The following is a 22,629-nucleotide window of genomic DNA, read 5'->3' as shown; positions in this document are numbered from 1 at the left end:
ATACTGAAATATAAATAATGTGAAAAAAGCTCATAATTTATACATTCTCTAACTGGAAATTAATTATGGAAGAAGACATCAAATGGGCAAGCACAAAGAAAATCTTCAAGCAAAAAGAAAATCTCTCACCATATAACATTAAGTTGAAAAATATCGCACACATGGAAAGTTTCTTGGTTGTTGTTTGTTGTTGTTCTAGTTTTTTAACTAGAAAATCAAGACATTAACTGCAGTTCTATCTCCATGTTAGGATTTCCAAACTTTCTTCAAACAATGATCTTGTGGGGAGGTCTCAGCAGACATCTCAAGGTCCAAAAAAAAAAAAAAAAAAAAAAATCAAAGGGTAGAGAAACTACAGACTGTTTGTTTAGAAGCTTTTCCCTCAGTCAGCCAGAGGAGTTTCTACACTGCTCTATCAGCTCTATCAACTGACACAAAATCAGAAGCTACAGAGTGCAGAGAGCCAGCAGGTCGGTCCAGCTTTCCAAAGGGCCCACAAGGAAAAAAAGCAGCAGCACCCACTTCTCACCGGTTACCATAGTACCTCATTACAGCATTTTAAAGGGCTGCTTCCCTTTCATACCTTACTTTTGAATATTTCATAATGGGCCCAAAAGTGATCTGGGAAATGTAATCTAAATATGAAGTAAATAATGATATTACTAATAAACAAACCACAGGAAATGGGTTCTGCTCTTCTCTGGAAAACAAAAGGATGCTTTACAAATGTTAATGAATTCTTAATCCAAAAAGGCTTGCAACAGTCACAAAACTGCATTAATGAATACTGGTCCTGTGTTCATTACCAGCAAATGTATTTTTTGCTAAGTGCTTAGGAAAAAAAAATTTTTAAACAAAATGTTAAAGCGTCTAACTAGCAGTGAAAAAAGTGAAAATGGAGCAAGATGGCAGGGTACTAAATACAATAAACAACAACATACATGGAATATAAAAACTTGATCACATAAAATTTAGGGTCACATTATTGCAGTTTTTCTCTAGCTTCTAGGTCTGATAGTTCAAGAGCTAATCACTCATTAGCACGTGATCCTTGCTAGAAAAATGTTTTCTGACAGTTTCTGATTATCATCAATTAGTAGGAGACTATACCAAAATAGAACTGTTTGTTTTTTAGCACCTTCTTAAAAGATAAAGGGGTCTTCTTACAAAGGAGAACAGAAGTCAACTCAATTTCAGAGCTGGATTTGAGACTCTCAGAACCTTGAAGGACAGTTCTTATGGGGTGAGTGGGGAAACAGGGTGAAGCTTCATTACCTATGCGCACTGCAGGCCCACCTTTTAACACTCTCATTAGCAACAACAGGGCTGACTTTTTAAATAGATGGCTATTTTTAAATGCAGTGCACACGTGCAACCATATGCCAACTGTTTTCTTTACAGGCAGGTGAGACATAGATACAAATATGTTCATCATATCTATTCTTTCAAGGTATGGTTTAAACAGAAACCAGTGTGGTAGACACTGTACAAACTGTCTATTATGTGATAGTTGTGACTTAGTGTCCTTTTTAAGCAAGCATGGTTGTCTTAACTTTCCCTTTGAATTTAAATAACCTAGATAATAAAGCTGAATTACCACCATGAGACACTAATTTGCAGCATAACTTTAAGCAATGCAAAAGCACTTCTCCACTACAAGTGTCTGTTCACTAATTCATCTACTGCTTTGACAGAAACAATCAATGGTGGAGAATAGTTTCTTTCGTTTCTTTTCTTCATTAAAGACTACTACAGAAATATTCCCTTTTATATCAGAGGCCTCGAAAATAATTTAGCATGAAAAAAAGTGTATCTGACATAACTTCTCAAAATCAGTGATACAAAATTTGATTATAACACAAAAGGACACGTGGTCCTGTCAAGAAGTTCCCTGCCTAGAGCTCTGACACCCTTCTGGAGAGCCACTCCTCCCAGGTTGGCTGTGCTACTCACTGCTCCCCAACTTCTTACAATGAAACAACATAAAACAAATAGCAAATATGTGAGGAGATGCCTGTGTTACCTAGAAATCCTCATTTTACAATATATACATATATAAGCAGTATAAGATACACTTAAAATGTATAATGTTATGTCAATAAGGTTAAAAAGAAATAATAAATGATAAACTGTACAAAGATTAAAGTCTCAATAAATCCAAGACTAAATATTAATAAAATTACATCTCAAGTGCAGTATTTTTAGAAATCCTTCAATTTTTCAATCCTAAAGGCTCAAGCAGCTTTAGTTCATTTGCAGGAACATGGGTTACAGGCCCTTAGGATTGATTCATACTGGTTCAGAATTCTGTTCTGTTAGATACGGTGCAATATATGGAGACATCATGCCTTTCCTCAACTATAAGATATTGAAAACACATATGCAAACTAATTCAAGGAAAGGCACATGTGCCATAGTTTATCAAATAAAGTGTGGTGTGCAATTTATAGAAAGGAGAGGAACTCCAGTAAATAATCCAACAAGAGATGCAGTGTGGGAAGAAAGATTGGAAAGAGAAGAAATCTGAAGAGATAACAGTGGTAGAAGGAAGGCAATGGGTGGGGAAGGGGTGGGGGGAGACATTCCAGGAATTTCCCCAAATACTGATAGCAAGTCAAATTCCTTGGCACAGGAAATCATTTCATACCAAAAAAGGTTTCCAAATTCCAACTAATGACTGAAGTGTAAACAATGTTGCTCACAATTTCCGGAACAATAAAGATTGTGGACACTCACTAGTTTATAGCACCATTTATTTTATTGTATTTTATTTTATTTATTTTGGGTAGGGGGTGGCATTCCCAGTGGTGCTCAGGGGTTACTCCTGACTCTGCATTCAGAAATCATTCCTGGCAGGCTCAAGGAACCATATGAATTTGGGTCAGTGGCGTGCAAGGCAAACGCTAAACTCTCGCTCCAGCTCTATAGCACCATTTCTAACATTTAAAATCTTACGCTTTGCCATCTTAAATTCAACCCCCACATAAACTGTAAATATCCACCAACAAACTCAGTATATGGCATCTCAAGTACAACAAATATGCAAAGAATTAGAAAAGATATCAATTTCATAGCCCCAGGCATTCTTACAATAGATTCCAAACAAGCTTACATGTAAATGAGAAGAATCCTCTAACTGACATATGATCAATAAGTTGCCATGTTATTCTGCCCTCCCTCAGTAAACAAATAGTAAGCAAAACTACAAGATTAAGGAACTTTTATGATTCCAGGTGTAGGCATTTTGGAAAGCTTTTCCTCACATCTGAGTCATCACCTCTCAAAGTTAAGTAATACCTGGGGTTTTACTAGTTATATAATGGGCAAACTGTACAGTTATGAGAAAAATCTATATACTTTATACAAGTAATCTATTCTTTACAAGTATGCTTTTCACTTAAATTAGATAGTTGACTGAACGCAGAACAAAGTAATCCAAAAAATGTACATTAGTATATACCACTTGAGAGTAATAATAAATGGAAAAATTACACTTGTCAAGATTCATAGCCTTTAAGTGCAACACCATGAGTTAACTTTATTTTATTTTTGTGTTTTGGGCAAAGCCCAATGGTGCATGGGAACAACTCCCAGCTCTTTGCTCAGGGACCCTCCCTTGTGTTGTTTCCATTCAGGCATCAAACCCAGTCCTTGTACATACAAAGCATATCTATCTCTCCTTTCTCATGAATTTAGTTATAGTGCCCCCCAATATTTTTCCTGAACAATAAAAAAATAAAACCAAATAAAACATGTTTAATGTTAATAGTGTCAACAGGATCTTGAATCTCTGACAAGTCTTGCTCTAGGCGATCAAAATAGTTTAGAAACAATTGAACTAAAAAGGTTAAACTATTCAAAGCAGACTTCAAAGCAAACTTTCTTCTTGCAGAATTTTCTATAGCAAAACAAATGAATAAAAGAGAACTGTTCCTTCTCCTAGAAGATTTGGAGTGAACAGAAAGCTTCATTTTACTACATGCATTACTTCTAGAATCAGGATTGCTGGTATAGACTTGGTGGTGCTCTGTTTACCTGGGGATTTTTTGTTTGATCTTGATTGCACTGAGTGAGACTGTCGAGGCAGCAGAGGTGATGAAGGCAAAGACATCGACACCCCTTTGGCCAAGCTCACCCTGTAGGTGTCCTCTGCTGTGGGAAGACTGTTCACAGGAAAGTCACCACCATGACCTGGAGCCAAGGCTGCAGGGAGAGTCTCTGTACCCAAGTCACCTAGAGCAAAGAGAAAAGAACCTTCGATTAGACACCTACTGCATCTATACTGGGGCATACAAATTACTTCCTAAAAATGTCATTGTTTTTGTTTGTTTGTTTTGTTTTTTATATTGATATTTATTTTATTTGCAAAATAAATGATACCGGTCATAAAGACTTTAGTTATTTCTTGATTCATTAATCATTTTAAGGCATTAAAATAAAAGCACAGAAGCAGACAATGAGTATTCTAAAGATATATAACAGTGCTTAGGAATATAGAACAATTTCATTGGTTTTCTCACTATACAATACTGAAGTGCAATTTGATGTCTTACAAGTTGGAAAGATCTAATTTACTACCAGTAACTAATTTACTATCACATTTTTGTTGTCTCTGTAATTTTCCAGATGCATTTTTGCTGATACTCATTGTCATCTTCTTTCATTCTATCATGGGAGTTCTCTTGTTCTTTGACTACAAGTGCAGTATAATGCCTTTTCAGTCTGAGATAATTTTTTGAATGAGAAGGACCAGTCCCAGTAGATTCAGAAGGTATAAGGCGATTTTCAGCTGGACCAGATAAAAGGACTTGGGTATTTATCAATGCAAGTTCTTCATCAGCTATTGAATCACTTTCTACAAGAGAACTGTCATTAAGCTTTCTAAGTGGAGTTAATTGAGGAGAATTCAATTCTCTTTTCTTTATGGGTGTTTCATATTTGTTGCCACAATGTCGTGGTGGTTGAAATGCCTTCTGTGCAGCTGGAGAAACTAATGTACATATGGGACTAACAGGTAGAGGTAAAGGTAGCCTACTCAAGAAATCCAAGGCTCTTCTCTTTTTGCAAGTTTTTGGATCATCAGTCTCCTCCTCATTATGGATGTCATTGTTTTATTTATTGTTTTGGGTCATAAAAGGTGATGCTGAGGTTATTCTTGGCAGTCAATGCAGTCAGTGTTTCTGCATGCACAGGTAAAACAAGCACTATAGTCCTTTGAGCCACTTTTCTGGCCCAAGAACTTTATTCTAAGAAGAGAATTCATTTCTAGGATAGAATTTCCATATAGTATATGTGTATATTGAATGATTTTTCAATTTTTTTCTTTACCATTTTGTACATTTACCCTAAAAGAAAATTTAAGTTTCGCCACTCAAACATTAATGCATCTGCCTCATACGCCTTCCTGTAATAGTATCAACTAGTTTTGTTTCAATCCTAACAACTGGTCCAGAGGCCAACAACTTGAGATTGGATCAAAATTAAGTATGAATGATCCACAAGAAGTTTTGATTGAAGTTAAAGTAAGGTCAGGAGGGTGCAGTTTTTATTAATCTTAAAGAGGCCTAAGTAGGTTATCCACAGATCAAGATTCCTCCCAGAATTCCCTGTTTTTAACCATTAAGAATGCTGGTGGATTTGGGGGTGGAGAGAGAAGAAAACAGATACAGGACAAAAACTAAAAATATATATGCTCACACATATCTAAAAAAATTTTCTTTTTTCTTAAAAAAAAAAAAGATGAAATAAAAGACGTAATTAAAAGAATAAAGTGGGGCCAGGAGAGATAGCATGGAGGCAGGGCATCTGTCCTTCCTGCAGAAGGACGGTGGTTCAAATCTGGGCACCCCATATGGTCCCCCATGCCCACCAGGGGCGATCTCAGAGCATAGAGTCAGGAGCACCCTCCAAGTGCTGCCAGGTGTGGCCCAAAAGAAACAAAAACAAATCAAATCAAAAACCAAAAAAACCAAACAAAGAAAACAAAACAAAACAATGAACAAGAAGAAAAAAAAATAAAAAGGGAGAAAGTGATACAGGAGATTACATTTGGAGAAAAACGAGATAAGAGGTCATGCTATATAGGTCTATACTTATAATGAAAGTATAGGCTTCCCATTGTCTTTTGAGGTTTCCTTATGAAGTGTGGACTCCAGGCAGGAAGGTCTTAGGTAGAGTTCTTGCAGTGGGAGTCCTTTTGGAGCTAGGTCCGGTATCAAGCCTAGGGAGAGGTGATTAGGAGGGCCACACTGCATGAGTCAGTCGGGGTGTTGGTTGTATTTTCTTGCCCGGAACGAGGTGTGAGTTTATGTGGGAGTCTCTTCACTAGGGTACTGTATCGTTGGGGTAGGAGGTCGGTCTTGATGTCTAATGGGTTAAGAACTGAGGGTGAAGAGTTATAATGTGGTGGGGATATCGGGGATGGGATTGAGGGGTGAAAGGATAGTCAGATTTCTGAAGGGGGGAGAGGGAATAGAGAAGGGTTCTATAGGGTATAGGTATGGGTTGTTTGTGCTTTAGGTTACTATAGTATAATTTCACATTCTATAGCAGGCAGACTCAAAGGGGGAAAAACAAAGAAATATGCAACTAGAGAATAGAAAGAATACACACACACACACACACACACACACACACACACACACACACACAAAAAGCTTAGACCAGTCTCTCAAAAAAAAAAAAAAAATAGATGGGGGAGATTCAGTCCACTCAAATATTCAGATAATAGTTAGCTCTGCTCCTATTGCTCTTTCTTTCCCCATCACCACTCCATAGTGGTCGTGTGTTTATGTAAGAAATTGCTGAGGAGAAATTGCAAGGAGAAAAGGTCAAACATTATCCGAATAACTGAAAAATCTTCAAGCTTTAAATTATAGGCAAGAAAACTGAAAAGACTTAGAAAGTTTCCCACCAGAAAGCAAATGAGCCACTCTGACAAAGGTTAGCCAAGTGGTCTTCACTGTGCCTGACTCTGGAAAATTCAAGGCCTGGTTTTTAATTGAAAGCTGTCTAGTCAGGTGGGAATTCAATTTTTGCAGGGCTTTCTACACAAGGCTCAGAAGGGATAAGATCCAAACCATTAAGTTCCAAATTGTGTCCTTGTACATGCTTTTCATGTCAGAAGGTGTGGTGAAATACAGAGCTGCCCCTTCCACAACCCAGAGAGGGTGGAGGGATGGTTTAAATAAGCAAACAGGTTTATGCCTGACTTTGAAAGGTAACTCAAAACCAACAGAGCTGAGAACAAGAAAGTCAGAGGTTCTGCAATGGGTAGAGTTGACAATGATAGATAGGTAATTTCTGTCTCACCTGGGTCAGCCACACTTGAAAGGGTTTTTTAATAAACTAGAGCAACTAAAGATGTATCCACAAATGGCTGGAATTTTAACAACCAGAATAATCAGGAAACCTTTACTAGAATTCACAAAAACAAACACTCAAGGCAAACACCAGTTCTTCTCTAAAAGAGGAGAGCAGGCAGGAGTTACAGAGACCCCTACTTCCTAAATTCATATGCAAAGCATTTCCCTTATTCTGAGCATGCAGTGATAGATATAACCACCAATTAGGAGGCAAAAGTCCTCTTAAATTATACTTCCATGAAAGAGTTAAAAGTGTTTCCAGAAACACCTCCTTGGGGTTCTGGGCTTAGGCATAAAGTTTCCCAGATGCCCTAGCTTCAGCTGTCTGGTAATAAAATATGTCTTAAGGCAGTTAGGAGTGCATCAGCACAACCATAGCTGAATGCCTACTGTGCAGAGAAGTTTGTAAAAGGAGGAGGAACATTTATCTTCTCTGGTATAACACCAGACGTTCCTAACCAGTCCCTGTCATAGGTTTCATCTTCCGAATACAAACAGGTATGCTGCCCACAAGAATGGCATCTGCACCTGATACTTGATGTGTAAGCAAAATACACTGAGAAGCATGTAAAACTTTGCAGTCTTCTAGGGATATGAGTGTTTCATGTTTTTAATGAAATCTGGATGGTTAACTGGCTATGGGATGATAGGTCAGGAAGTAGTATTTGACAGACACTAACTTTCTATTCATGGATAAGAATTTCTGACCTAGGCCAAGATAAATAAGTAAAATCCAGATGTAAAATCACTCAGTTTGAATAAAGACACAAAATTAAGGAGAAACATATCATGATTGACACCAAGAATAAAATGTAGAATTCATTACTTTTTCTTTATTCTTTTTTCTTTTTGTTTTCAATTTATTTTTATTTAATTAAAGATTCATGACTTACAAACATTTAGATACAGACACTTATGACATGTGTTAGACATATAATATTCCAACACCAACCCCTCAACCGGTGTCAACCTCCCTCCTCCAGTGTTCTCATATGCCTTCCTGCTCAGTCCCATTCCCATCCTGTACTTACCATACGCTCTCTTGACAGGAACATTTTAAAATTCAGTGGTTGTGATTTAGAGCTCAGTTTTCAGTATTGTTGGGTCTATACTTCAGTTATATAGCAATACCATTCTTCCACATCGCCGGTGTATCTTTTTTTTTTTTTTTTGGGGGGGGGGTCACACCCGGCAGTGCTCAGGGGATAATCGGGCTCTATGCTCAGAAATCGCCCCTGGCAGACACAGGGGACCATATGGGATGCCGGGATTCGAACCGACATCCTTCTGCATGAAAGGCAAACGCCTTACCTCCATGCTCTCTCTCTGGCCCCCTCACCGGTATATCTTGATCCCTATTCCCCTATTACTTCCCTTTCTATTTTTCCTCCCCACTTTAATTTCTAGAATTCTCCAATGTGATAGAAGAGATGTTAGGGACTGAATGGCAGAAGAGAACTCATTTCTTAATTATAAATTCTACCCATAACTTTGTTTATAACAAGCAAGGAAAATATTTTCATTAACTGAAAATTGGGTAGGGGGTGAAATATGAAAGCATGCCATAACCAGGAGGAACTTATCTGAAGCAGCTGCACTCTAGCACTTTGGTTTTATGTGGTCTACAATAAAATAGAGCTTAGAGATGGGGGTTGGAAGGAGGGGTGTCTATTTTAAGTTTATTTTGACATTTACTGTAATATCAATCCCAAATACATTGCTCTGTTGGTTAGCTTTTCAAAGACAATTAAGGATCTCTGACTTCCAGCTTCCTTTTTTAGAAAGACATAAAGCAGGAAGAGAAGTTTTCTATATGAACAGGCAGCACAAAGCAAGTGGGGGTGATTTGGCGGCTCACAAGCTGGAGACAGCACTCTGGAGCCTGGTGCTTAACTGCAGGAGGGCAAAGGAGTTCAGGTCAAAATAAGTGCAAGCACATCACGATGACGCCAGTGATAGAAAATGAAAACCTCTTCAGGGCATCCATGATAGCTACACGATATAAGTCCTGGGCAACATGACATCAGAAACTCTCCGGTTGATTTAGCATTCCTCAGCAGATGCTTAGAGAAGTTTAAAGGGAATTAAAAAACATTTCATTGCACAATCAGTATGGCTGGCACCCTTCTTTTAGCCTAAAATAAATGTTTTGTGCGGGTTTTTTCTTCCCCCCTTTGGCTATGACCTATTTATTCCCACCTCTAGTAAGTGATAGGAAGAATACTTCAATCACCCTTTCTATAGCAAAATTATGCAGGCTCAGGGGTAGAGACCTTCTTTCCAAAGTAGGAAAACACTGTTTTCCTCCACCCTGATTGACCAGGCCTCCTCTTGTTCTACTGGCAGGAGTTTCACATGGAATATTTTACACCACAGATTCTAACATCCTTCTCCATGTGCTTTCATCTTAGAGAAGCCCAACTGCACTCATTCACACACAGGAAGCTGCTATTTGAGGGTTAACAGGAGGAGCAGGGCCCCAATTAGAACTGCTCTCCAAAGCCCCTCAACTGACTAGTTAAAGTTCTAACATAATCATTACTCTACATACTTAAGAACTTTACTTTGCAGCTAAATGAGGTCCCTCTAAACAGACGTGAATTTTAGTAAGTTTAATGTATAAGAGGACAGCATATTTTTGTAGCAAAAATTAAGGTTTTGTGTGTCATATACAGTTTTTAACACTCAAACACAAAAACAGGTCTACCCTATATTTTATTTATTCTGAGGCCACACTCAGCAGTACTCACCAGCTACATCTTGCCCAGGGTTCATAGGCTGCTTCTGTGCTAGGGACTATGCATGAGCCATCTGCATGGAAAGTGTTGTCCCCATTGTCTCTGGTCCATTCTTTCTCATTTAAACCACTACTTCCTAGTTCTGATAATAAAAGACCAGAGGGACCAGAGAGATAGTATAGCAGGTACAGTATCTGACTGGCATGCAACTGACCCAAGTTCAATCCCTGGCACTGTATATGGTCCCCCAAGCAGCATAATAAGAGTGATTCCTGAGTATAGAGCCAAGAGTAAGCCCTGAGCACAAGTAGATTTGGGCCAAATACAAAAGTAATACAACCAATAATAATAAATTTTAAATGGTCAAAAAGAGTTATATTTTAATATAATTTAATTTTAATATTAATTTAATATAATTTATAATAATATATTTATAAAATATATTCAACCTTGCAGAGTTCCCCAGAGCATTGTGTGGAGAGACCCTCAAGCACCACTAGCCCCAAAACCAAAACAAAGGGAAAAAAAACCTATAGACATGTGTATACAAAGGAGATATATAATTTCAAGTCTGAGTTCACAAAGATAATGTAACCAAACTGGATAAAGCAATCCAGGAAGGCATATTTTAGTTGTGGGAGAATAGTCTCCTACTAATAATTCTTTGTTTACTTTTTCCACTACAACAGAAAGTAAAAAGGCATTTAAATTTATAATGAAAGTAAATGAGAACCTGAAAGATAGTGAATTCTTAAACATGGTTATGGCTTAATGATAATGCCTAATAGTATAAAGCACAGGCACTGTACACAAAGTGCAGGATTAGGAAAGGCTATTTTTTACCAAAAAGGGTGGGGTAAATATAGGATAAATAACAAAGCCATGAAAATTAAAGTAAGAGATAAGTAGTAGATAAGTAGATAAGAGTAAGTAGATGAGTAGACCTGAGAAAGCCAAGGGCAGTTCAGACATCCAGGGAAATAGGGCTATATATTCTGGAACTGAGATTTCCATTTACTGTGCCATTGAAGTGGTCAGGTGGAGAGGCAGTAAATGGAAGCTTAGAATAGAAAGATGTTCTGTTTATTCAGTTCCAGAACACGATATTCGCACAATACATTAAACTAGGGCATTAAATGTGTTAGGACATCTTTTATGCGGTCCCTGCCTAGGAGTGCACTTATGTTTCTTGAACATATTTTTCCATCATAAGGTTATATAACCATATAATTCATTTATATTTACAGAAACCTAGAAAAATTGGAAATATTTCCTCCCACAAGATCCAGTATCATTTCTGGCATCATATGAAGGTTTTCTCTGCAAATGTAAGCACTTTAAACCATTTTAAGTCTTATAGGATCTCTCAAAGTATCCAGCCAAAACTACTGATGGTTAATATGTGTTTTCTGAAAGAAACTTGGAATGTGTCTCGGGAAGGAATTTTCCAAAACCTTAGTCACATGGTCATGACTAACTCTCAAACAATACACTAAAAGCCGAGAAAACAGCTGAACCCAAATACAGAAAAAACCTGGTCAATCAGTCAAATTTCTCTCTGTCATTAAAACAACACACCACCAAATGGGTTCTAAACAGAGATCCGTAAGTATTATTCTCATAGCTTTCTTGTGCTTTTTTAATGAAATCATCTTGAGATTGTTAAAAAGGTGTACATATTCTTTATTCTTTGTTTTAAAGACCATGTATCATATAGTTGATCATAATATAATACATTATTTCCAGGTAAGTGGGACCAAAATTATTATAAAATTAAAAAAAAGAGAAAAGAAAAAGAGTACAACAAGAAAATTTGTGGAAATTATTGTATCTCTCAATAAGGTCATAAAGTCACCATAAGAAGATTTATTAAACTTTTGTTGCTAGTTTATCATTCTGTTCCTTACTTTGATTCTGAACTCTAGGTGGCTTCAAATAACATTAAATAAAAAACATATAAATCAGTTCTCTGATTTTATAAAAACATATAAATCAGTTCTCCTACTGGGTTGACAATATTAATAAAAATCAAAGTTGTTGTGTGGCCACAAATGGGGCCAGGTAGTGCAAGAATTCCAAGCACTTTTACTGATACCACAGCTTTTGTAGAATGTGTTTCCAGCTGCCAGGCCTTCCGGTAGTATGAGAAGGTGATGGTGAATGGGTGCCTCCACTCACTCCAAAAAGAACCTGGTGATATCTGCCCCAATACTGTCATAACTGGAGTTTGGTCAAACTAGTGTCTCTGCAGAGAGGCATAGATGAGTGGTGAAGCAGGGTCATTGATGAAGCGGCAATTCTGGGTGATGGATGCAGCTGGCATGGCTTCAACAGGGCAGGGACTTGGTCACCTGAGATTGCCAGCTTGTTGCTATGTGGCTGGTGTGTCATTTTTCAAGTCTTGGCATATCTCTCTCTTTTAAACACCATGGTTACATGGTTATTCATACTACAGTGGTTCTTTCCCCCTACAAATAAAGTTGTTCCTGATTGAGTTACAGTCATACAACGTATGACAACCTTCATCAGTGAAGGTGAACCATCACCAATGTCAACAGTTTCTCTCTCATCCTTCCTGAATTTGCGTACATTTCTTTTGAGAACAAATTGAGTCTATGGAGGCTGCCTGAATCCAGACATGGAGACTATGTTTGTGTGGCATTTATGGCTGCCAGGCCTTCCAGAAGTACAAGAAGATGGGAGATGGGTGCCTGCTCTCACTCAAAAAAGTCCTGGTGATATCAGCCCAAATACTGGCATATCTGGAGTTCTGGTCAGACTGATGTATCTTCATTGATACATAGAGGAGTAACGAAGCAGGGCCACTGGGAAAGTGGCAACTGTAGGTGGTGGGTGAAGCGAGGATGACTTTAGCTAGGTGGGAATTTGGCCCACCTCTCCTCCCAAAATAGCTTTATTCTTACTACTGAATGGTATAGAAGGTAGGGAGGGAGAAATTGGAGAGAGAAAAGAAAAGCATCTGCCATAGAGGCAGGCTGGGTTTGGGGAGGGTAGGAGGATAAATGATGAAACTGGTGTAGGAAATGAACACCAGTGAAGGGATTAGTGTTGAAACATTGTATGACTAAAATAAACCCATCAACAACTTTATAATTCTATCTCACACTGATTTAATTAAAAGAAGGGAAAAAATTCACTACAATATCCCAATACAGTTGGATATTTACTAGCTAAATACCACTATAAATTCTAATAATAATTTACTTATATTATCTAAATTGCCAATTAAAATACTAGTTTAAGTGAAAAATAAAATATAAAACTTCCATGAACCTCCCATTACTCAACCCTAGAGGAATACATTTTAATAAATACTTAAGTTGTAGTAGTGCCCAAATAGGTGTGTAGGCACTTCCTACCTATTAAACTCTTGTATAGCCACCCTTTTTAGTAGGTACTATAATTATGCCTCAAGAAGATGAGGAGACTGAGGCACAGAAAAGCACTAAGCATCTTGCCCAAGGGCACCAACAAATGTCAGAGCCAAATGTAAATGATCCCAGGAGGCCCACTTCTCTGTCTCAGGAAGATCCCTAAGGAAGGACTACTGAGATGAGTCTTAAAATATGTCATTTCCTATACTGAGCAGGGAGAAACAAAAATAGAGTATGTAGGTCTACACAGAGCACTAGACAAGACTACTGTGAAAGAAACCTGTTCTCTATAGCCTATTTCCACTTCTCATGTCAGCTGCTTAATTGGCTACACAGCACTCCTAAACACTCTATTTGGGAGGTACCAAAGCCCAGTAATCATTCATTTTCTTTCAATAACACCTTATGCTGTCACATACAAGTGAAGTGGATCTGAGAATGATGTTTAGTCATCAAGCATCCTAAATAGCTTCTTCGAGTTTCACTTCACATTGTAAATTGATTAACTCATGCAACCGCTAGGCCAGCCTTCTACAGCAGGGCTAGATGCTAAATGCCAATCTCATTACCACAGGGAACAGGAAAGGTTGGCTACTATGCCTGGCCTGGATGAAGACGGAAGGAGCTGAGAATAGAGAAGCAATGTCATTTAAAAATGAAACCTGGCATCTTTCATTTTAAATCTTGGAATTCATATTCTATATTCACCTGTTGTAATATAGTCACCACCTAAAATCCCCAGGTACTATTAGATCCAGTGTACAGTACCATGTGGTTGTGCTGATACCACCATGTGGCTCAGCATTAGTAGCACTTTCCCAGGCCTGCATAGAAAGCAAAATCCTTCCCACTGTGGTTCTCCTGTGTGGCTGGGACTGGGAATCACAAAGGCAAGAAGGTGGTATTTCATAGTGAAAATTTTATATTTCTTGTTACAAAACATGAAAGAGATAGAAATGTTAAGTTTCTAATTAAACCAAAAATTTATTCTCTCACATTACTGCAAGCTCTAAATTTAAAAATCAAAATTTCAGGCAATGGCACGCTCTCTCTGAACACAGAGAATCAAAAACACGCTTTCCCTCAAGTCTCTGGCACTACCTAAAGTTATTGGTGCTTTTAGGCAATATAAAAACATCACTTAAACAGCTATCTATGTGGCATCCCTTCCTGGATCCATAGCTCATCTAATAATACTGGTCATTCTGAATCAGGTTCATCTTTAATCTAGTATGACTTCATTTTGTACATGATTTCAGCAAACAATGAGAAAAGGGTTTGTATTTCCAAACAAGGCTACTTTCACAGGTATCAAAAAGATTATGACTTGAATGTGTCTTTGGGGACACAACTCAATTCAAAGTACTTCTCTCTCTCCAGCACCACCCACTAAAAGGTATACCACATCTATATCACAGCAGAAGGCACAATAAAGCACAACCAAACCTGGTAACATTACACCAAGTTTTCTATTAAATCTGATATCCACCAAAAAATTGTACTCAAATATTCAGAGATTCAGAAAATACACATGCATTTATCATGAATAAAAATAAAATTACTTAAAATCAAAATAATATGCTCACTAGTGGGGACCTCATAATTTAAAAGAAAATAATAAATAAATAAAAAAAAGAATTCCAAATCCACTTCACTCACTGGCTCATTTCTGCTTCCACTCCCTTCTTTTTCAGGAAATGAGGCTTTTGAACCATGTCCTTAACCTCAGAGAGCACACAGAATCTCCTAAAACAATAGTGCTCTGTGCAACGCTAACATGATTGTGACATTGAGCAGAATAAGCAAACTTCACCCCCTCTTATTTCTCACTCCTCCCAAACAAGCAGAGTGCACACACACACACACACACACACACACAACACTAACATGATTGTGACATTGAGCAGAACAAGCAAACTTCACCCCCTCTTATTTCTCACTCCTCCCAAACAAGCAGAGTGCACACACACACACACACACACACACACACACACACACACACACACACACACACACACACACACACACACACATCTTCATTGCCAAGGACCTAAGTTACAGAAAGAAAAAGTAGAATTTACCATACGGTCAACATTTTAAAAATAACATGGAATAAACATACTCAGTATATATAAACTGGTATATACCTGATGACAGTGGGAAAATAACATCCACATTTAGAAATTAGAAATTTGGTAAGATGTTGATGATAGTTATGTGGTAGGAGGAAAGGGATTGGAGTCATACAAGGGAGTGCTCAAGGACTATTCCTGGCTCTGTGTTCAGGAGTGAAACCTGGCAATGCTAGGAAGGTATACAGCCCTTGAGATGGAACATGGTTGGCTATTGAGAGCCTTGTCTCTTACTGCCAGAGGAGAATATTCTTTTTTATGTTTTTCATTTCTTTCATTTGTTGGGGGGAGAAGGCGATTAGGGCCATACTTGATCAGTAGCTCTTCCTGCTATGCTGGCTCTGTGCTCAAGAGTGGCATCTGAGACATGTTGGGGAAGATGAGGTGCAAGGAATGGAACTGAGTTCAGAAATATTCAAAGCAAGTATCTAACTTCCTGTATTATCTCTCTGGAAAAGTTTTTATTTTAAAAGAAATTAACTTTTTGTTTTGTTTGTTTCCTTTAGTTTTCAGTGCTGTTCAGGACTTACTTCTCCCTATGTGCTCAAGGTACCATATGTAATGTCCAGGATTACACTACAGTAACAGGTCAGTAACATGCAAGCACCTCAAGTTCTGTACTATCCCTCAAGTACAGTTATTGTTGAAACATAGAGACATCCAGTATTTCTTCCTTTTATATTTTAGGGTGACAAATGTTTCAACATTTTTATGAGAATATTTTGTAATGTTTACTTCTGAGTAAACATTTTTTTTTTGTGTTTTGTTTTTTATATTTTTGGGTCACACCTGGCAGCACTCAGGGATTACTCCTAGCTCTATGCTCAGAAATTGCTCCTGGCAGCCTCGGGGAACCATATGGGATGCCGGGATTTGAACCACCGTCCTTCTGCATGCAAGGCATGCCTAATTGCTATCTCTCTGGCCTGTGAGTAAATATTTCTTTGAAATACACACTTGTATCTATCTTGTTTGGCTTCCCAAGGTGACTCAGAAAGTACCCTGTCTAGACAGCTCACTTTTCCTTCCTTTCCTTCTAATTATGCCTTCTTGTCCTACTCAATTTACCTGGGATAGACTGCCCTTCTCTCTCTAGTTAGCCCAAAACATTAGAGTCCATTTTCTCCCAGGATTCTGTGATATCAGGATTCTGTCATATTAGATGATCTTTCTATTGATTGAATTCTTTTTTTCCTATTGATTACCTTTTGATTACCTTTTTCTGTTTGTTTGTTCGTTTTTTGTTTTTGGGTCACACTCAGTGGTGTTCAGGGGTTACTCCTGGCTCTGCACTCAGAAGTCGTTCCTGGCAGGTACAGGGGACTATATGGGATGCCAGGATTAAAACCAAGGTTTGTTTGAATTAGCTGTGTACAAAGCAAATGCCCTACCACTGCACTATCTCTCTGGCCCCCTATTGATGTTCCTTCTAAAACCATCATGCGGTCCCAGATCCAGTTCCTTACTCTGTATATGTACTTGAACATGCCTAGTTTCTTGTTGCCTAACTCTGTCAGTACTCTGATTTTTCTGTTAACTTCCATACTCTAATCAATAAACCCTTCCCTATAAACTTTTAAAACAACAAGTATTTCCTATTAATTGATTTTAACAGAGTTCTCTGCTTTTTCATAGAATTTTCTTGGAAATAAAAGAGTACCAACACCACCGTGCTCATAGCATTCACAAGAATGGTGCCCTGGAATCTGCAATGAGGCTGGGGACTGTAATTACCCACTGAATATCCAACTCCTAAAGTCATTCATCATTTTGATTACACCTACCCCCACTATAACTGCTGGAGCTCAGTGAGCCTTCTTGTAGTTGACATTAAGACTCAAGTAGCATGCCAGAGATCTCTGTTTAACTCTGTGTGTATACTATTGAATTTAACATCCTAGCAATGAGGATGATTAGGATAGATCTTATTTTTACCAGACACCTTGTTAAGCACTTTGGAATTACTTGTATCCACTTATAATATTCATCCTATTCCATTTGAAATATATAGTGTCAATGTTCCCTTGTTATGGGAGGTTTAGAGGGGTAAGTGAGTCATCTCAAGTCTGGGGAACTGACATGGAAGATCAGACCTTGAACACAGTCTGACCCCAATCTGACTTCAAATAATGGCATTACACTAGTCTGAATCCCTGCACAGTGACTCCCCTAACCGAAGTTCAACTGAATATGGAGTGCTGTTTTACGGGTATTTAAGAAAAATCCTGACTGTCATCCACGGATAATTTAGCAAGTCATGTTTCTCCAAATGATAATCATCAAGAACATTCTGTCATGTTGGACATGCTGACATTTTGGGGGTGGAAAAATAAGTGGAGGGGAAAAGATTTTTAGAACAATACCATAACCAGTACACCACCCCCTCACGACTACTCAATTCCAAACTCTGGCAGTGCCCTCCGCAAAGCTGTCTGCCAACAGGCCTCATCACAAGAGCAAGGGAGAATAAAAGCGAGCTGCTGTCATTTATCTTAGTTTCAAATCCCGACAAGGAAAATGGGATCTATAAACACTGGGAGGAGAAAATATCTCAAAGTGTCTAGGGTGCACTTAGTTTCTTCCCCACATTGAAAAATGCAATACAAGTAATTCAATGAACCAAGAAAAAAGCAGACTAAATAGTGTGCAAGTGGCATTTTAACAATATTCTTTTCAGGCCTGTATTGGGGAGCAGGAGTGGGAGAGAGAATGTGATGATTTTACAATTTCTACATCTGTTGTTTCCTTTGCAATATTCCTATTCCAGAATCAGCACCAGTACCATCACCACTAAAAAAAAAAAAAAAAAAAGTATAGCATTGTTCAGTTTCCAAAACAGCAGCCTCAATGACATGTCTGGCAAAATATCTTAGCAACAATGTCAATATTGTCTTACCACTGCTCACCATATTAACATTCCACTCTAATCATGATTTTTCAAGTATAAAATGGAATGTGAGTTACTTCATTCATTCTCTAAGTCTGACTCTGGGAAAATAGCCACTAAAACAATCGCTGCATATAAATTAACATCAACATTCTATTCATTACTACTTATCTGAATAACTAATATGCCACTGTAAGAATAAGAAAAATTAGAGCAGAAATCAGCATAAACAAAAGAATTAAATTAAAAACACTGAAAGATTACTTTGATCAAATCCTGTCTCTATAATGAAATCTATTTACTCATTTGCTTCTACATCAGTATTTCAAATTCATCTTCACTAGGCTGCTCAAACTGAGGTTAACTAGGTATTGAGAAGTTTCTTCTCCAAAGAGTTTTCAAAGACACTGCACAAGCCTTTGCCATGGTTGGCTGGGGTTTGCCCTAAAGGCAGAAGCAAAACAGCAAAACCAGCAGCTACCAAAGTTGGCCACTTTGTCAAAAGAAAAAAAAATTTAACACAGAAACTTGAGTGAGGATATAGATGAGTGGTAGAACAAGTGCGAGGCTGAGGGTTTGATCCCACACATCAAAAAATAAAATAAAAACAAATAACCCCCAAACAAGTAAACAAGAAAACTAATCAGAAGCTTTAAGCCCACCAGATGTTGATTCAGTAGGTTGGGTGTAAATTCGAATAAATTTGTCAGATGATCTAGCCAGATTTAGGAACCAGTGCTTAAGTCTGAGAACTAGGTTTTAGACTAACATGTCTCAACTTTCTCAATTTTTATGACCTACTTTCCCTTCCTGTGGCCCTTTGTCCTATTCCTATGTGGTTATCTTTGAGGGTCCCACAGCAGCCCTTTTGACCCCTGGCCAGTGCTTTAGATTATGCCAGGTCTATCACTGTAAAGCAGGGGTCTCAAACTCAATTTACCTGCGGGCCGCAGGAGGCAAAGTCGGGGTGATCCTTGAGTGCTAAGTCAGTAGTAAGCCTTGAACATTGGGGGTGTGACCCAAACAACTAAAACAAAACAAAACAAAACAAGATTTCTCTAGGGCAGGGCCATAAAATGTTGTATGGAGGGCCGTTTGCGGCCCGCGGGCTGCAAGTTTGAGACCCCTGCTGTAAAGTTTATATGAAAATTGAATTAGATTGTATTCATCACCTCACTTCACAGGTAGAAAAAGTTCTTGGTGGTAGAGCAAGAGCCTTGCTCTCAGGCCTCACATTCCTTCTCCTTTCTCAGCAAGCCCATGCCATGCCATGCCATGCCATGCCATGCCATACCTTACCATACCATACCATATCATACCATACATCATACTATACCATACCATACGGACCAACTCTGACTCCAGCACTTAGCTAAAGCCAGGGCCTATCATCACTGCTCTCCTCACTTGTGCTCTACCACTTGAGCCTGACTTTCCCTTGTCAGGGGAATTTAACTTAAACAACTTGGCTGTTGTACTGATCTCAATATAAGCGTAGGAGACAGAGACTCATTGGGTACAAATCCTGGCTCTGCCACTTACAAAAGTAAAATCTGAAACTACTTCTTTAACTTCTACTGATAAACTATTATAGGAACTAACTATTCATAAGTTTTAGCATACAATCGGATACACAGTATACAGTAAAGGCAACTATTATTGGCAGAACCACATTTTCTCTTTGAGATTAACTTTCTGGTTTAACATCTTGAGAAAAAAAATTTCTTAACTCCTTCTCCCAAGCATTTGAATATCCAAGAAATTAATTAATATTATTAATTAACATTAATTTTAATTACTATTAAACTTTAATCTTTAAGTAGAAATATTCAAGTATTTCTATCAATGTATCTTCCCTCCTTGTTTGATGGACATTTCCTAATATGAAAGACACCAAGAGATGAAAACAAAACAGTTCTTACATTTTCAACATTATTATGCTTAAACCTTGAAGGTTTTTTGTGCTTGGGGTTGTTTTTGTTGTTCATTTGCATAAACCTTACTTATTGTATGACAGAATGACCACATATTTGCCAGGGTACAAATGAGATTCAAAAAAGTTTAAACACTTGTACTTAAAGAACTAGTAAGTTGATTCAAAAGTGGAAATCTGTTTCCCAAACCAAACAGAAGCACTTATTCATCTTTTAATACGCTGCTTCAATAAATCAGAAGGAATTCAAAATACTGTCTACGTTGTCCAATAACCATGGATGAAAGAGAGAGAGCTTCAGAATCGCTAAGCTTGGATTCTTAGAGCAAAGGTTAAAGCTTTAAGAGATTTTATCAGATTAAAGACATCAAAGCTCTGACTGAAAAGATAGTGCAGTGGGTAAAGTATTTGTTTGGCAAGTAATCAAGCCAGGTTAGATACCAAGGAACCTTTACATGATCCTCAGTGCCCTGGCTAGAGTGATCCTGAGCACAAAGTACCACAGGATGTGAGAGAGAAAAAAAAAAGAAAACAAAACAAACAAAAAACCTCCACCAAACAAACAAAAAAGGCAAAAATAAACAAACAAACAAACAAAAAACCTTATAAAGAGTTGGGGGAAAGACAGCTGACTTCCCAGAGAATTTTCTGGGAAAATCAGAAAAACTGATTTTGTACATGAACTCATAGAATCAAAACAAAAATTATTCACCAAAATTCTTATAAAAAGTGAGAGAAAGGGGGCCAGGGTGAGAGCACAGCATATAGGGCATTTGCCTGCACACAACTGACTAGGGTTCAATTCACATCATCCCATATAAGACCCCGAGCCTGCCAGGAATGATTCCTGAGCGCAGAGCCAGGAGTAACTAATCTGAGTGCCACTGTGTATGACCCAAAAACAAAAACAAAACAAAAAAGTATGATGGGGCCAAAGAGATAGTACGGAGGCTAAGTGCTTGCCTTGGCATGCTGTCAACCCAGGTTCAGTTCCCAACAACTTATGTGGCATGTAAGCCATTCTAGGAATGATCCCTGAGCACAGAAGCACAGAGTAAGCTCTGAGCCCCACCATATATGGCCCCCCAAACAAAAGAATGACTTAAATATATTTTAAAGCTTTATAATTCAAAATAAAACATAACACACTTTTATATGTTTGGATCTCTGGCTAGAAACAAACAATAGTTAACCGCTTACCAAACTTCAATTACTGAAATTAAAGGGGAGAAAATCAACAGGTGGAACAGAAAAAAACTAATTCTATTTTAATTTTTAACAAATACTTATATAATGTAACCCATGTTCCAAGCATGGGTTTAATTATTTAAAAATATTACCTTATTTAATCCTTGTTAAATGACCCACGAGGCATAGAAAAATAATTTGCTCCAGTTCAAAAAGCTTGCAAGTTGTAAACCCAGAATATAAAACTAGGCAATATGGTTTTAGATGGCAAATAAATAGAAAAATGTGTTTGAATTCTTTCTACAGAATAATTAAAAAAAGATAATGGCACCCAAGGTGTTCTTACAGGGCTAAAGCAAATGCTATTCATGCAGAAAGCCCGGATTTGATCTCCCCTACCACAGGGTATCATCACCATGGAACAACCTGCCCACACTCTACCCTAGCCCCACCCCCTAAGTACCATGGAACCAAAACAAAATATAAGATACAAACTTATGCCTATGTTACTGACAAAGAGAAATAATTTCATTACAGCACATGTTGCTAAGCATATAAAAAAGCATTCTTAGTATTAAAGATGGACTTAAAAATACTATTTTTGAAGGGTAATTTAATACAGTGTAGAAAAATTAGTAATAAATGAAGTTGTTAGACAACAATTTTTTTCTTACAACTGTTCTTATAAAAGCATAGAAGATTCACTCTAACTGGAAGTGGGAGAAGGAGATACAACTGTCCAGATAAATTATAAAATAAATTAAAGGGTACTTTTTCAACATGATACTATGCAACTCTTGAAAAGACTATGTATTTGTATTAATATAAAAAATATTATAATGTATTCAATCAACACTGTTGTTCACAAAATAAAACATGCCATAAAGAATACTTTCTTAAATGCAGCATGTACGTGCACGCAATGCTTTTTAAATTGTTAATTATATATTGCCATTACATGTATTATGTTTGAATGGCTTTACAAAAATACA

The 22,629-nt window shown here is 37.7% G+C and overlaps 1 protein-coding gene across 1 annotated transcript in view; it reads right to left on the bottom strand.

Annotated features, from left to right (window-relative positions):
- Positions 1-22,629, bottom strand: part of TANC1 (tetratricopeptide repeat, ankyrin repeat and coiled-coil containing 1) — a 158,327-nt gene that overhangs the window by 124,272 nt on the left and 11,426 nt on the right. Inside the window, exon 2 of the mRNA XM_049773092.1 lies at positions 4,036-4,233. Coding sequence (XP_049629049.1) covers positions 4,036-4,233 — 198 coding nt within the window. The remainder of the gene's footprint in view (positions 1-4,035; positions 4,234-22,629) is intronic.

The sequence above is a fragment of the Suncus etruscus genome, chromosome 5, assembly GCF_024139225.1.
Source record: "Suncus etruscus isolate mSunEtr1 chromosome 5, mSunEtr1.pri.cur, whole genome shotgun sequence".
Taxonomy (NCBI): Eukaryota; Metazoa; Chordata; class Mammalia; order Eulipotyphla; family Soricidae; genus Suncus; species Suncus etruscus.
Note: the sequence above shows the minus strand (reverse complement) of the source record. Positions and strands in the feature narration are given on the sequence as shown.